The sequence below is a fragment of the Molossus molossus genome, unplaced genomic scaffold (assembly GCF_014108415.1).
Source record: "Molossus molossus isolate mMolMol1 unplaced genomic scaffold, mMolMol1.p scaffold_m16_p_8, whole genome shotgun sequence".
Classification (NCBI taxonomy): domain Eukaryota; kingdom Metazoa; phylum Chordata; class Mammalia; order Chiroptera; family Molossidae; genus Molossus; species Molossus molossus.
The window spans coordinates 35,442,440-35,457,732 of record NW_023425402.1 but is presented as its reverse complement, the minus strand read 5'-3'; the positions used below and the strand labels follow the sequence as shown (position 1 = coordinate 35,457,732).

Sequence of the window (15,293 nt, the reverse complement as noted above, 5' to 3'; positions counted from 1 at the left end):
CCATAGACAGAAACACACCATATATGTTTAAATTCATGAACACATAATGAGATAAAAAGCCCTAACTGGATACATTGGAAGATGCTAATGAATTAATTCACTATTTTGAAAACTGGTAAATTAAGGGAAAATATGAAGCTGCCCCTCATATATGAATTACACTACAAGGTCACCAAAACTTGTAGAAATATTTCAACTACTAAATTAAAAAGAAACAAGAGAACATTAAGATATCACCATTTGCAAGCACAAGAATTGCTGAAAAAGGTATTGCAGTACACGGGCTAACACGTCAAGAAGAGAAACAGCTAGACATTAGGTGCCTCCTGAAGAAAAAATAATAACACCACAACAGTCTAGCTGAAAACAAAAAAAAAACATTAAATGAGCATCCATTCAACACCTATTTATAGGAAATACAAAGGACAAAAGAACTATGGAGATACAAATCAGCAAAATTGACAGTGCAAAAAGAAAAGACCCCCTTTTTTCCACAACTAAATTACAAGGAAAAAATAAGAGGTAAAGAAGGAATTGCTGGGTTAAAAATCTCAAAAGACATCAACCTGATCTGCATTTTGATGCAAACTAATCAACTGGGGGGCAAAAAACATTGCTTACCCTGGCAGATTTGGCTCAGCATTGGAGCGTGGGCCTGAGGACCCAAGGGTCAAGGGATTGATTCCCAGTCCAGGACACACATGTGGGTTGCAGGTTCAATCCCTGGTCCCAGTCTGGGTTGCGCACCTGCGTGTGTGTATAGACAATCAATGTGTCTCTCTCACACTGATGTTTCTCTCTCTCCCCCTCCCATCCACTCTATCTAAAAATTAATGGGCCCTGGCCGATTTGGCTCAGCGGTTAGAGCATCGGCCTGCAGTCCCAAGAGACTCGGGTTCGGTTCCCGCTGGGGGTGCATACCTTGGTTGCAGTTTGTCCCCAGCCCTGGTTGGGTCGTGCGGGTGGCAGCCACTCGATGTGTCCCTTTCACGTCGATGCTTCTCTCTCTCTCTCTCTTCCTCCAACTCTATCTGAACAAGAAAATGTCCTCGGGTGAGGATAAAAAAAAAAAAATTAATGGAAAAATATCCTTGGGTGAGGAATAACAAAAAAACAAAACAAACTTACAACTTGTATGAGATAACTGGAAATCTGAACATTTTATAGGATACTTAATGAGAAAGAAGAAATTACTCTTTTTGTTTTTAGTATATATGATAATGGCATTTTGTTGTCTTTAAAGAGACATTATCTCAAAGATATATAATGAAATATTTTAAATAAAATAATACAATTTCTGGAATTTGTTTCAAAATAATATGAGGAGATAGAATAAAGATATAGCTGAAACAATTTTGAGCATGAGTTTAATTACTGATGAAGCTGAATAACAGATTATGTATACATTTGACATTTCCTATAAAGTTTAAAAATTTTTTAAATATCTGGTCTAAATTTACATTTGTAAATACAATATACTTTGAGAAATAAATCACAAAGATTTATCATCTTAAAATAAAGGAAAATTTATATATATATTGTTAACGATCTTACCCTGACAATTACTTTTTTTTTTTTAAGATTTTATAACGTAGCACTGACTGGTCTTGCTCAGCCATCAGCACATTGGCCCGCGGACCAATGAGTTATGGGTTCAATTCCAGTCAAGGACATGTACCCCAGTTGCGGTTCGTCCTCGGCCCTGGTCGGTCAATGTGTCTCTCTCACATCGATGTTTCTCTCTCTCTCTTCCTCCCTCCTACTCTATCTGAATAAAAATGGAAAAATATCCTCGGGTGAGGATTAAAAAAATAGAAATAAATAAAAAGATTTTATAATGTAATTACAAATACTACTTTGAAAGGCAATTCTCAACATCCTTGGGTCTTCTGAAATGGGCTAAAAGGTGAACCTTTTACGCCCTTATGAATCTTATTGGTTTCTACTTGGTTTTCAAGGAACTCAAAGCAGTCAGGCAGTAGAAAATAAATATTAAATTCATTTTATTACCTCTCTTTACAAACAACAAAAAGATAGAGCCAAACTTTGTGAAGAGGTTTGAGAATTAAAAATACAACAGCTACAAAGGGAATAATAACCAAAAAAAAAAGGAACAAAAGAGAAGCAAAGAACACTCTCAATAAGTCAAGTACGTAGACTGGTTGGTTGTCTTTTAAAAGAACCTTTTCAATGGCTATGGAGACTTTAATCCAGGGCTGTGGCTGAAAAGAAAAAGTCCCAGTTTTCTGAAAGCATGGATAAGAGCTTGCAGAAAAGTCAGGATGTCTAACACTATTCTGTATCACTATAAGGAACCATGATGATACAAACAACTTTTAAATATCCTAGAGATCATAAGACTAGCTGAAACCAAGTAGATCTTTCCCCAGATGTTTTCTAGCATTCAGCAGCAGAAATTTAAAGTTTACAATGCTATAAAAATAAGGCCATAAGGTGTAGTAAGAAAAACAGGGACATCTACTCAGCAGAATCACAGAAGTTTAGCTTCAACAGGATTAAGAAGTACAGCCCTGGCCAGTTTGGCTCAGCGGTTAGAGCGTCGGCCTGTGGTCCTGAGAGACCCGGGTTCGGTTCCCGCTAAGGGCACGTGCCTCGGTTGCAGTTTGTCCCCGGCCCTGGTCGGTTGTGCGGGTGGCAGCCACTCGATGTGTTCCTTTCACATCGATGTTTCTCTCTCTCTGTTCCTCTCTGTTCCTCTCTCTCCCTCCCACTCTACCTGAACAAAAAAAAAAAAATGGAAAAATGTCCTCGGGTGAGGATAAAAAAAAAAAAAGAAAAAAAGAAGTACAGAAAATGGTAGAAGAATATATTCTTGTTGTATTTCATCTCCACTAGTGTCTGAGTACTAAACACAGAATTTTGAGGGGCTCATCCCAGATTCGCTAAATGAAAATAACTAGGGGTAGAAGGATTCTTAAATGGTTTGAGAACTACTGCTCCTGGGAATGAGGCTTTAAAACTTTTCTTGAGTTTCTGTACATTTTGAAAATTTTTAAAAATATTTTTTAAAAAAGAGAAAGTGTTACCAGAGAAAGCACACATTAACACATCTAGGCCACTCCAAGTTTAGGGGTCAATGTATAAGTCCTTTCCCACCAGTTTTTATTTTCTGATGGGGTAGGAGGAGAAAGGGGGAAAAGAAGCTAGAACTAATATATCAAATTTTTATAATTAGAAATGTTTTATAACTAAAAAAAATAACATTAACATTTAATTATTTTGAATATGTAAATGGCTCAAGACTATGTATCTAATCAAAATTTTATCCTAACACCCTATTCTATTTTGCCTCCAAATGCAGGTGGTTCTAATCAGATAGGAATTAGAGTAAAAGAATTGTGATTTTAAAAGATAAACTTGACTTTGGAAAATTTCTTTAAAAAAATTTTTTTTTCTTTATTGATTTTAGAGAGAGAGGAAAGGAAAGGGAGAGAGAGATAGAAACATGGATGAGAGAGAACATCGACTGGCTGCCTCCTGCATGCCACCCACTGGGGATTGGGCCCACAACCTGGGCATGTGCCCTGACCAGGAATCGAACCGGCGACCTCTTAGTGCATGGGTCAACGCTCAACCAGTGAGCTACACTGGCCGGGCTGGATAATTTCTAATTATGAAAATGGCTGATTTCGGTTTTAGCCAATCTTATATTTTACCTCCCACTTAATGGCATTATCATAAACTTTTTTTTCATACACATAACTATATTATTTCCCTTCAGCATCTGAGCAAAACTGCTGAGGAAAGGACCTGTGTCCACACCCAAAGCCTTTTTCTCACTGGTGCTCTTCATTGAGTCACGCAGCAGACAGGCTTTCATTCTTCTACCAAGATCCAGTTTCATGGATCTAGAATTTGAATCAGAGATTCTGGAGTGAGAAACAATTAACTGAATAAACTATAACTATAAACAACACGATTGACCTTTAAAAAAAAAGGTTGACTAATAAAAGCAAAACCCAAGAATACTTGTGGTATTATTTCATTCATACATTCAAAAAAATAGAAAAAAGCAAACCACATTACTTAGAAATACATGCAGAAAAGATGAAACTACTTCTACAATACAAGGAATGATTATCTCTAGAAAAAAGAGAAGTGATATTTTGATTGGCAAGAATTATGAAGAGCAGCTTCTGGGGCGCTGGCCATGTTCTATCTCCTGATTTAGGTGGCAGATACATGGGTAGTCCCTTTGTATATAAGTTGTACATATGCAACTGTACATCTAATTTGCACACCTAGCACTGTTCCTGGTATATAGCAGATGGTCAATAAAGCCAACTATTACTTATGATGATGATATTATTTTAGCTACTACTGCTACTGCAGGGTGGAACAAAAGTAGTTTTATAGTTGTATGTAAAATAATACAATAATTAATAAACAATAATAAGAATAAACTGTGTTTCATGTACTCACAACTATAAGCCTACTTTGGCCCCACCCTGTATTTTCACTGATATTACTAGTGATTTCTCCTCTGAAGACTTATTATATATACCCTCTGGAAACTGTGAGCTCAGAACACACAGAAAAATACCTATATGTGAAGTAAAGCCTCTTTATTTGTGCTATTTTTCTTTCAGTTTCCCCACTGTTCTACTTTTTCTTTTTTGTTAATCCTCACCTAAGGATATTTTCCCACTGATTTTTAGACAGGGTGTTTAGACAGAGTGGGAGTGTGGGAGGAAGAGAGAAAGAGAAACAATGATGTGAGAGAGAGACATTGACTAGATGCCTCCCACACCACCCTGACCAGGGATCAAACCTGCAACCCAAGTAGGTATGTGCCCTTAACTGGGAATCAAACCCTGGACCCTTTGGTCCTCTGGCTGATGCTCTTAACCGCTAAGCCAAACTGGCAAGGGCCCTACTGTTATACTTTTAAATACCTTTCTTTTTTTATACTGCACTATCTTAACCATAAAACTTTGATAGGAACTAAAGTTTTTCCCTCTGGGTGATTATTCTTTCAACAGGCTCCCACCATGTATATATTTGCATTGTACACTTTAAATGGATGCACTTTATAGTTTATGCCCTGATATAGTCAATTTTTTTAACAATAAAATCAAGGATGTTCCCACTCTAGTTGGTGTAGCTCAATGTCAGAACATCGGCCTGTGCACTAAAGGGTAGCAGGTTTGATTCCCAGTCAAGGGCACATGTATTAGGGTGCATGCGGTAGGCAACCAATCAATGTGTCTCTCTCGCATCAATGTTTCCCTCTCTCTCTCTCTTCTCCCACTCATGCCCCACCCCCTCCCACTCTCTCTAAAAAACAAAAAAAGGTAAAATATCCTCTGGTAAGGATTAAGAGGCAAAAAAAAGAATGCTCCTTTACTGATAACCCCTCTATCATACTTCCATAGTTGTGTGGTGAAATGCATTCAAAGCCAAGCAGCCCTATTTACAAAAATCTAATGTTCTCTCTACCTCTAGTTTACCTAATCATGTCTAACCTGCCAATCATTGCCAAAATAATCTTCCAATAGAACCCTTGTGAATTAGCTGTATCATCTGCTTTAGAAACTTAAAAATGCTTCCCACAGCCTTTCCTCCAAAAAAGTATCAACCTGGACTTTAAGGGCTCCTACAATTTGAGCTCAATCTACCATTCTGGTCTAATTTTTCACTACTTTCTATCATAGACATATATCCTCAAACTCCACTAGTCCTCTTTTTCCAAACATACTTACTTTATCTATTTCCAGTTTCCATGCATGTCCTGAAGATGTTCTCTCCAAATGATATACTTCTACCTTCCACCTTATCTACCTACACTTCAAAATCTAGCTCAAATGCTAACCTTAAGCGTGCAGTCTTTTCTAAAGGTCCCTCAGGTATGATCTTTTTATTTTTTAAACTTTACTGAAGTCTCTGTGTGTAAGCTAAAATGTCATTCTTTATGTCATTAACAGGGGAATACTTGTCTTTGAGGAACTCACATCATCTATACCAACACATATGTAATTGAATACAAATCATAGAACAAGCTATTAGGACATATTTAGCACACAGTATTCACTCAACAAATAGTTGTTAAAATAATGATTATCTGCATGTTGTGAATATCCCAAAACTCATTCATATATAAATATACAAATAAGATGGCAGTCTTTATAAATTTCTTTTTTTAAAAAAAGGAAATTTTACCTTTTCTGTTGTAAGAGGTTTTGCAGGCTTTTCTGGTTCCTTTTCTCTCTTTTTCTCTTCTTTTTTTTTTTCCTTTTCTTTCTAAAACACAGCCCAAATTTAATAGGTTTACTTTTTTAAAAAATGTCAGCTCTTAACACATTTTATTTTAATAGTCTGAGTTGTCATTTGAGAAAGGTACAAAAAATTTTCAATGATGACAATATCTGGTAATACTGAAATATAAAAATAAACAGCAAATTCATACTTTCATTAAGGTTAGATGTTGATAACACAATTAAGAATATTTTTTCGCCCTGGCCGGTTTGGCTCAGCAGTTAGAGCGTCGGCCTGTGGTCCGGAGAAACCCGGGTTCGGTTCCCGCTAAGGGCATGTACCTCGGTTGCAGTTTGTCCCCGGCCCTGGTTGGTCGTGCGGGTGGCAGCCACTCGATGTGTCCCTTTCACATCGATGTTTCCCTCTCTCTGTTCCTCTCTCTCCCTCCCACTCTATCTGTACAAAAAATGGAAAAATGTCCTCGGGTGAGGATTTAAAAAAAAAAAAAAAGAATATTTTTTCTTGGCCCTAGGACAGCAGTTCTCAACCTGTGGGTCGCGACCCCTTTGGGGGTCGAACAAGCCTTTCACAGGGGTCGCCTAAAACCATCGTAAAACATATTTCCAATGGTCTTAGCTAGAACCGAGACACCGCTCCTCTATCAGTCTCCAGGAAGGTCTGCCCACATGGAGATATGCCCACACACAACATGAGGAACTGTATTAAAGGGTTGCGGAATGAGGAAGGTTGAGAACCACTGCCCTAAGAGTAGCTCAGCTGGTTAGAGCATTATCCTGATACGCCAAGGTTGCAGGTCCAATCTCTGGTCAGGGCACATACAAGAAGCAACCATGAATGCATAAATAAGTGGAACAACAAATAGATGTTTCTCTCTCTCTCTCTCTCTCTCTCCCCCACCTCTAAAACCAATAAATAAATAAAATTTGTAAAGAATCTTTTCTTAAAAAAGCTAAAGTGGAGGTGAGACAATTTAGAACTTCTTTGATATTTTAGAGTTTGTGTAATTAAACGAATAAGACTTCTATGCAGTAAATTCTCACTGCATCTTTACACAAGATTAAGCTTCCAAATATCAACCATAAAGTTGAAATTTGAACAAAAAGAAAAAGTAAACTAAATTATGAATACAATTCCTATCACACAAAGACAGACTATAACATGTAAACATAAGGGAAAAAGGGTCCAGTACAATCACTTCAATTTTTTAAAATATCACAAAACATTTTTAGTCCATTACCATAGTATTGTGATTTTTTAAAAGGCAAATACAGTTATTTTCTCATTAAAAACAAAGTTAAATATAGTGCTTTGGGACCAGAGCCAACTTACTAGTTAGTGTAATCCATGAGTCAAGGTAAACTATTATTATGATGTTCACAATTTGCATTTTCAAGAAGGATATAATATTAAAACTTAAGGTCCACAAACAGGAAAAGAGGAAAATGAAATAAAGATTAACATGGATAAATTTTGAGAATATTATATTAAGTAAAATAAGTCAGAAAAAGTTAAAAACCATATCATTGGCAGGCTGGTGTGGCTCAGTGGTTGAGCATCGACCCACACAATACCAAGAGGTTGCCAATTAGATTCCCAGTCAGGATACATGCCCAGGTTGTGGGCCCGATCCCAGGGGGGACATGCAGGAGGCAGCCAATCAATGTTCTCTCTCATTAATGTTTCTCTTTCTCTCTCCCTCTCCCTTCCTCTCTCTCTAAAATCAATAAAAAGAAAAAACAACAACCTTATAATTTCACTCACATGTGGGATATAAAACTGAAAGCAATAAATGAACAAACAAGAAAAACAAACAAATAAAAACTCAGACACAGACAACAGTTTTTTGCTTACCAGAGGGAAGGGGGTTGGCAGGTATGTGAAAAGGGTAAATTATGGGGGCCAAATATATTGAAATGGAAGATCTGACTTTGGTGGTAGGCACACAATGCAATATACAGATGATGTTTCATAAAATTGTACCCTAAAAATCCATGTAATCTTATTAACCAGCGTCACCCCAATAAATTTAATTTAAAAAATTCTAAAAAACAAAACAACAAAAAGATTCCACAAAGAGCATTATTCATAGGTGTTAAGAGGAAAGAGATGTATAGAAACCTAGAACTGAATGACTATAGCAGCTAAGTACTGGTCTGACTTTAGTTTCCTGGTAGTAAACATGAAAATATAAACTGATAAACCTAGGAGAGGCAGAATAATAATCACACAAAACTTAGTCTAAATGCCTAAAGGTTCATTTTCACCTGTGCCTTGAAAATGGTGTTTGACACAACCTCTTCCAAGAGTAGAATTTTTACTATTTGTAAATCAGAAAAGGTAATACTAGCAATTCCTAGGCTATAACATAAGATATATAATAAAAGTTCCCATAGGCCAGGCAGTGAGATAAACACCTTATTTTCAAATTTAATTTTTGTAATAACTGTCTGGAAAAAACTATCATTATTGTAGATTTACAAATGAAGAAATAAAATCTTAGGAAAGTAAGGCACAAAGCAACACAGCTAATCAATGAATGGTAGGGTCATGGGCCAACAGAGAGCCCAAACTCTGAAGTCTCACTACTCACTGTAGTCCACTGGCGCATCGCTATTTAGTACTGTTCTTCCTTATAACAGGTAACATCTACTGATCCCTTACTATATGCCAGATCCTGTTTTGACTCATCTAATCCTAGCAACTTTATGAGGTAAATATTATCCCCACTTTATAAGTGAAGAATAAATGAGATGTGCAAAAATTCTTTGTATATTATAAAATGCTTTTCCCTCCATCCCTCCCATCTTGACTCTTTCCTCTAGGCTATCAGACCTGTATATCCAACCACCTACTTAGACACCTGGATGTTCCACAGTCACCTCATATTTAATAGAAACAACTTTTAATTCATCTAGCTTCTTTTTCTCTCCTCAAACCTGTTCCTCCTCCTCAGCTTCGATCCTTTTCTCATTCAATATCACCATCATCTACTGAGATGCTCAAGACAAACTGGGAGTCACCATATCTTCCCAAAGTACCTCCATATTCCATTGATTACTAAATCCCAGATTTTATCTTCTCAAGATCTCTTAAAACTATACTTTCCTTTTCATTCTCTCTGCCTCCATTTTAGCACACGCTCCCATCATTTTATTCATAGATTATAACAAGTTCTCAAGCCTTTTCCGTACCCATCAGCACAAAATTCACTCTCTACAGAGACACTGGAGCCATGTTATGACATGAAAATCAGATCCTATTACACCTCTTACCCTTAGAACTCATCATTAAAGCACCAGGGCCTTCAGAATGAACACCAGTTTTCTTCAGCAGGCTCACAAGGCTCCTCTCCCATTTCTGTCCCTATCCTATGCATGTTTCCGCTGTGTCATTCTACTTGCAAACCCCCAACATCCCACTTTGCCCACAGGTTTTTCTCCACAGGATGTTTTCTCTACTTGGAATGCCTGCTCATCCTTATAGCTAATGTTTATTAAGAGATTAAAGTATGCCTCCTGTATTAATAGCAGCATGGTGAGTGCACGTCAATCTCAGTACACATTATACTGCATTAGAAATCTGCAAAGTTCTCTAGTTACCTGTTTTCCTTCATTTGACTTCAAGCTCCTGGAAAACAAGGACCATATCTTATTTGTCTTTGTATGCCCCATCTATAGTGACCCACTTATCAAGGGGTAGACACAGAAAAAATGTTAGTTCAAACAATGTCTCAAACTAATTAAGGTCAAGGTAACAAATAAAAATAGGTAGAGTAAAAAAAAAATTAAAAACCTCAAGTATGTTTAGTGGCTTTAAAAATTTATAATGGGCCCTGGTCGGTTTGGCTCAGCAGTTAGAGTGTCCAGAGGGACCTGGGTTCGGTTTCCGCTAAGGGCATGTACCTCGGTTGCAGTTTGTCCCCGGTCCTGGTTGGTCGTGTGGGTGGCAGCCACTAGATGTGTCCCTTTCACGTCGATGTTTCATTCTCTCTCTCTCTCTCCCCCTCCCTCCCTCCCACTCTATCTGAACAAAAAATAGAAAAATGTCCTCAGGTAAGGATAAAGGAAAAAAAAAAAATCATAATGGTAGTATCATTAACCCTTAACCACCCCTACCCCAAAGACAATCTAAAAAAATTATCATTGATGATTCTAAACTCATGATTCTATATTACATACACTGTATCTACATGACTGTTACTGTTGCTTAAAAATCTTTTTAAAATTAACTTTCTTCTAGTGATTATAAAGGAATCACAGAAAGAAAACATTTTAATCAGATTACAAGTAGATCCAAGAATCCAACAGCAACTATTAAAAAAAAAAAAAAGTTAAGTATAAGGCAGTAATAGAAACAAAAAAAGTTAATTGTTTTTGTTTTTTTTTTCTCTACTTTTTTGCACAGATAGAGTGGGAGGGAGAGAGAGGAAGGGAGAGAGAGAGAGAAACATCGATGTGAAGGGACACATCGAGTGGCTGCCACCCGCATGACCAATCAGGGCCGGGGACAAACTGCAACTGAAGTACGTGCCCTTAGCGGGAACCGAACCCGGGTCTCTCCGGACCGCAGGCCGACGCTCTAACCGCTGAGCCAAACTGGCCAAGGCAAAAGTTAATTGTTTTTTAAATGTTGAGATATACCTATGGTATAAATCAGTCATTCTGAAATCAAATATAGGTTAAAATCCATTAATACTACCTGTAGCATAGGAATATATTCTAGATATTGTAGTATTTAACCTATTTAACAACAATATTTAAACAACTATTACAGCAGTCCAAATATGACACACTGAAAAAGTTCATTTATCACTGATCACTACATAATGCAGCTGGCTAAAACACTACCATACCTCCAATTTGTTTTTCTCAACAGCAGCTTGTAGAGAAGGAGAGGCTACCAAAGGCTGAAGGGGAGCATCAGAGGAGGAAATCTGTGGAATGCAGATGAAAAGTCAGGAGATAAAAAAAACAAAGAGAAGGTAATCAGAACTCATAGGTACAGGAAAGAAACAAAAATACCCCATGTATTTCTGAGATACAGAAGTACTTAGGAGTATGTTAACAAAGGAAACTAATGTATCAAGAAGGATGTATTGCTTTTTAAAAACTTCCACACAAAATTTCTTAAAATATTTATTACAGAATAGTGTATGATTTAAAATGGATTTTGCTGGGATATGAAACTTTAAATGTACTAAGATAAGGTCATACCAAAAGTATTTAAAAAATAAGCTTTTCCAATGATTCACTTTTAGTCAAGTCACTATTTCTATCGAAATACTAATGCATGAAGACATATTGTCCCAAGTAGCAGGGAGGCACAAATGAGTTGGTTCTTTTTAACTCACAATAACTGTTTTAAGAATGGAAAATAAAACAGATCTCAAATAGGGAAAATTAAAATTTTAATCAACTGTTTAAGAAAACAGGAAAAAAAAACAAAAACGCTGGGAGAAAAAAAAGTGGAGTAATGCAGTATAACAACAAAGCAGCAGATGGACTTATAAAGCAATTTAAACACTTCCTTCTTTACGATCAGTATGCACAAACACCATTTCCAGTGCTGTACTTGCTGAATTACCCCAAAGCATTATGAGACAGTTATATATGCAGCAGAGGCAATTTATACATGAAAAAGGATTTCATCTAAAAGCCTCTCACACATCTTCCTATTCAATTTCTTCATGCGTAGTTGATCACTTTAATAGAAGCATTATCTTCCTGCTCTCTCTACTGCCAAAATATAACTGAAATACATTTACAAAATGAGTAGATCTTTGGAGTCATAAAACTGACATGTCTATAGTGCCCTATCATATCAACAGTGCCTATGAGGAATTTTTTTTTTTTTTCATTTATCTTCAGAAAGAGCAGGAGGGAGAGAGGGAGGAAAAGAGAGGAAGGAAAAGAGAGAGAGAGAAACACTGATGTGAGAGAGATACATCGAGTGGTTGCCACCTACACAACCCCAACCAGGGCCGGGGACAAACTGCAACTGAGGTACGTGCCCTTAGCAGGAACCAAACCCAGGACTCTCTGGTCCGTGGGCCGATGCTCTAACCGCTCAGCCAAACTGGCTAGGGCTGAATTTTTAAAAATAAAAGGTACTGCCCAACCGGTGTGGCTCAATGGTTGAGCGTTGACCCATGCATCAAGAGGTCGCCAGTTCGATTCCTAGTCAGGGCACATGCCCAGACTGTGGGTCTGATCTCCAGTGCAGTGCATGCAGGAGGCGGCCATTCAATGTTCTCTTTCATCAATGTTTCTCTCTCTCCCTCATCTTTCCTCTCTCTCTAAAAAGCAATTAAAAAAAAAAATTTTTTTTTAATAAATAAAAGGTACTACTACAGAAAGGTCATTATGTAATATCAAAATAACACTCTGAGATGACAAGTCCTCATTCAATATGCTGGTTATTAAGTTAGTTATGGCTGTAATTCTTGAATCACAATCCGAGACCATAAACTTTAGAGTTTTTGCCTTGCACATCATTGGCTGTTATAATTGTGCAAACTAGCCATTTAGTGACTACTAATGAAAATTACACATTGAAGAAAATATTTAAGAAGTCAAACAACATCTTAAAACATGGCTTCAAAGCTGGTTTATCCCACTGGACATTTATTTGCAAGAGATCTTTAATTGCTATTTTACACAGGAAACAAAGAGATTTTTAAAAGCACATAAAATCACTTAAGATAACCTGTATTATAAAGACCTTTTTATCCAAGCTCATGTAAAAGCTGAACATAAAAATATAAATAACAGATGTGATGTGTGAGAGAAATTCTCCAACTGGCCTTGGAGAAGCAAGATGCCATGTTGTAAGAGGATGGGGTTATCTAGCAAGGACCTGAAGGTGGCCCCTGGAAACAGACAGTAGTCTCCATCTAACAGTTAGCAAGAACACAAAGCCTTGGTCACTTACCCACAAGAAAATGAATTTTGACAAAAACTGTGAGCCTGGAAGAAGACACTAAGCCTCACATAAGATTAAGACTGTACCCAGGTCAACTCTTTGATTTCCGTCTGGGGATATCCATCCAGAGCTGAGAACCCAGCTAACCCATGCCCAGACTCTTGACCAACAGAACCTATAAGATGATAAATCTGTGTTAACTCACTAAGTTTCTAGCAATTTATTTTTAAAAATTAACCCAATAAGCATCCCTTAACTTAAAAAAAAATCCCGAGTAGTCTGGCATTCAAGGCCTCTATATAATCTCTATTTGCCTTTCAAGACTTACTTCCTCATACATTTATTCTCTCATCATCTACCCACTCTGGATAGTCCTCCTTCACACTCACTAGACAAGACAGTCTTGTGGACTACTCACCAAACCCAAACACCAATAATATATCTAAATTCTCTTTCCCCTTCGTCTAATTTTAGCATAGATGGGATAAAATGTCCCTTTAGCCAGAAATGTCCTTCCTGCCATTACATCAACACTTATCCTAGTTTCTCTGAAATCTTACTTTCCTTTTAAGGATAATCTTAAACATGACCTTCTTTAAAAATTCTCCTAGTGGAAATTACAACTACCTAAATCCTGTATTCCCATAATAACACTTTTATTCTTCTGTCATAACAGTTACCACATTCTGGTCACTGTACATGTACATGTTGATAATGGTTGAGGGTAAGCTACTTTGGGATAAAGACTATACTATTTGAGTTCCAGTACTTTGTAGATGGTATATATTCAATAATGTTTGTTATTTGTGACTAAATGAACAAAAAGGAACAATCCAAGGGAACTTCAACAACCAATCTGTCACTCCATATCTAGTATCAAAATAAGACACTAGCACAGATCTCAAAAGCGAGGGATCGGAAATAGTGAGGGTTGACAATGATAAGCCCACACTGGTGCCCAGCAGTTACTTTAAAACATGAAAAATAAATAAATAAATAAATAAATAAATAAATAAATAAATAAAATATTTTTTTTTTCTGTTTGAGGTTAAAAATCAGTAAAAATTATAGAAAAACCTTTTTACTTGGAACATATTTTCCTTTGTTTTTGTCTTTATCTGAATTTCACTTTTCCCCTTGAAGCATTCTCCCTTAATTCATGCTCATGGTGCTACAAAGCACCCAAAATCCTATTGCCTATACCACAAACTCCCTCCATAAAAGCAGCACATAAAACCCGCCTTACTTTCTCAGAAGAATCATGTTTATACAACCATACACCATGTTTATTAACAGTTCACTGAAGCTACTCTTCACAAGACAAATAAATCCCTAGGAATGAAGGAAGTACCATCCTAGCCCCTTTTATACTCTACATGATGGATTCACATGGGGTGTAGCTCATAAACACATTGAACAGCCTGGGAGGCAGGAGGGCAATATTTTAGGAAAAAACAGCAAACTCTTTGCCACTATTCTATTGTAGGTTATTGTTTTGTGTTTTGCCACACCATTCTGAAATGTTTATGTTCAGAAAGGCAAGAAATTTATCAGGTTTTTTTAAGGATTAAAAAGTTACTGTCTTACACAGAGAAGCAGGGTCACCTTTAGGCCCTTAGTCGTTTAAAATAAGAGCAGTAATACTGGCAACACTGAAAAATTACAGCTAAAATAAGAGTAGACAGAAAACTCTAAAAATCAGACACAAAATCCAAAGGTAGAACAATTTGGAGTCATTTAATATAGGGGTGATAGCCATGTGATACTTAATAGCCAGCCACTCAAGGCATCTCTTTATCAGAGTACAATATTCAAAATGTCCCTCCTTAGATATCCCCTTAAGTGCCCTAGTCCTAGTATTCCTTAAGTACCTGAGATATAAGATACTTGTATTTTGTTTTATGTTATGTTTATTTTTTTAACCTGGTCTCATTCCCACTATGAAATTAAATCTCTCTCAAAGCAAAGGTCTTGTCCTCTTTATTTCAATATCCTAAGAGACTGTGACCAATAAATAATAAAAAAGTATTTGAATGAATGTTCAATCTACTACTGAGGACAAAACATGCGATACAAGTATATAATGTAATTTTTAGTAATATTTAAGATGAGATACTTCCACATCAATTGCCACA

The 15,293-nt window shown here is 36.8% G+C and overlaps 1 protein-coding gene across 3 annotated transcripts in view; it reads right to left on the bottom strand.

Annotated features, from left to right (window-relative positions):
• SMAP1 (small ArfGAP 1) overlaps positions 1 to 15,293 on the bottom strand; it is a 130,062-nt gene that overhangs the window by 43,411 nt on the left and 71,358 nt on the right. For all 3 annotated transcript variants that reach the window (XM_036248034.1, XM_036248035.1, XM_036248036.1), the window contains exons 5-6: positions 11,090 to 11,170; positions 6,181 to 6,261 (exon numbers count right to left, since the gene is read on the bottom strand). In XM_036248034.1, the coding sequence (XP_036103927.1) occupies positions 6,181 to 6,261; positions 11,090 to 11,170 (162 nt within the window). The remainder of the gene's footprint in view (positions 1 to 6,180; positions 6,262 to 11,089; positions 11,171 to 15,293) is intronic.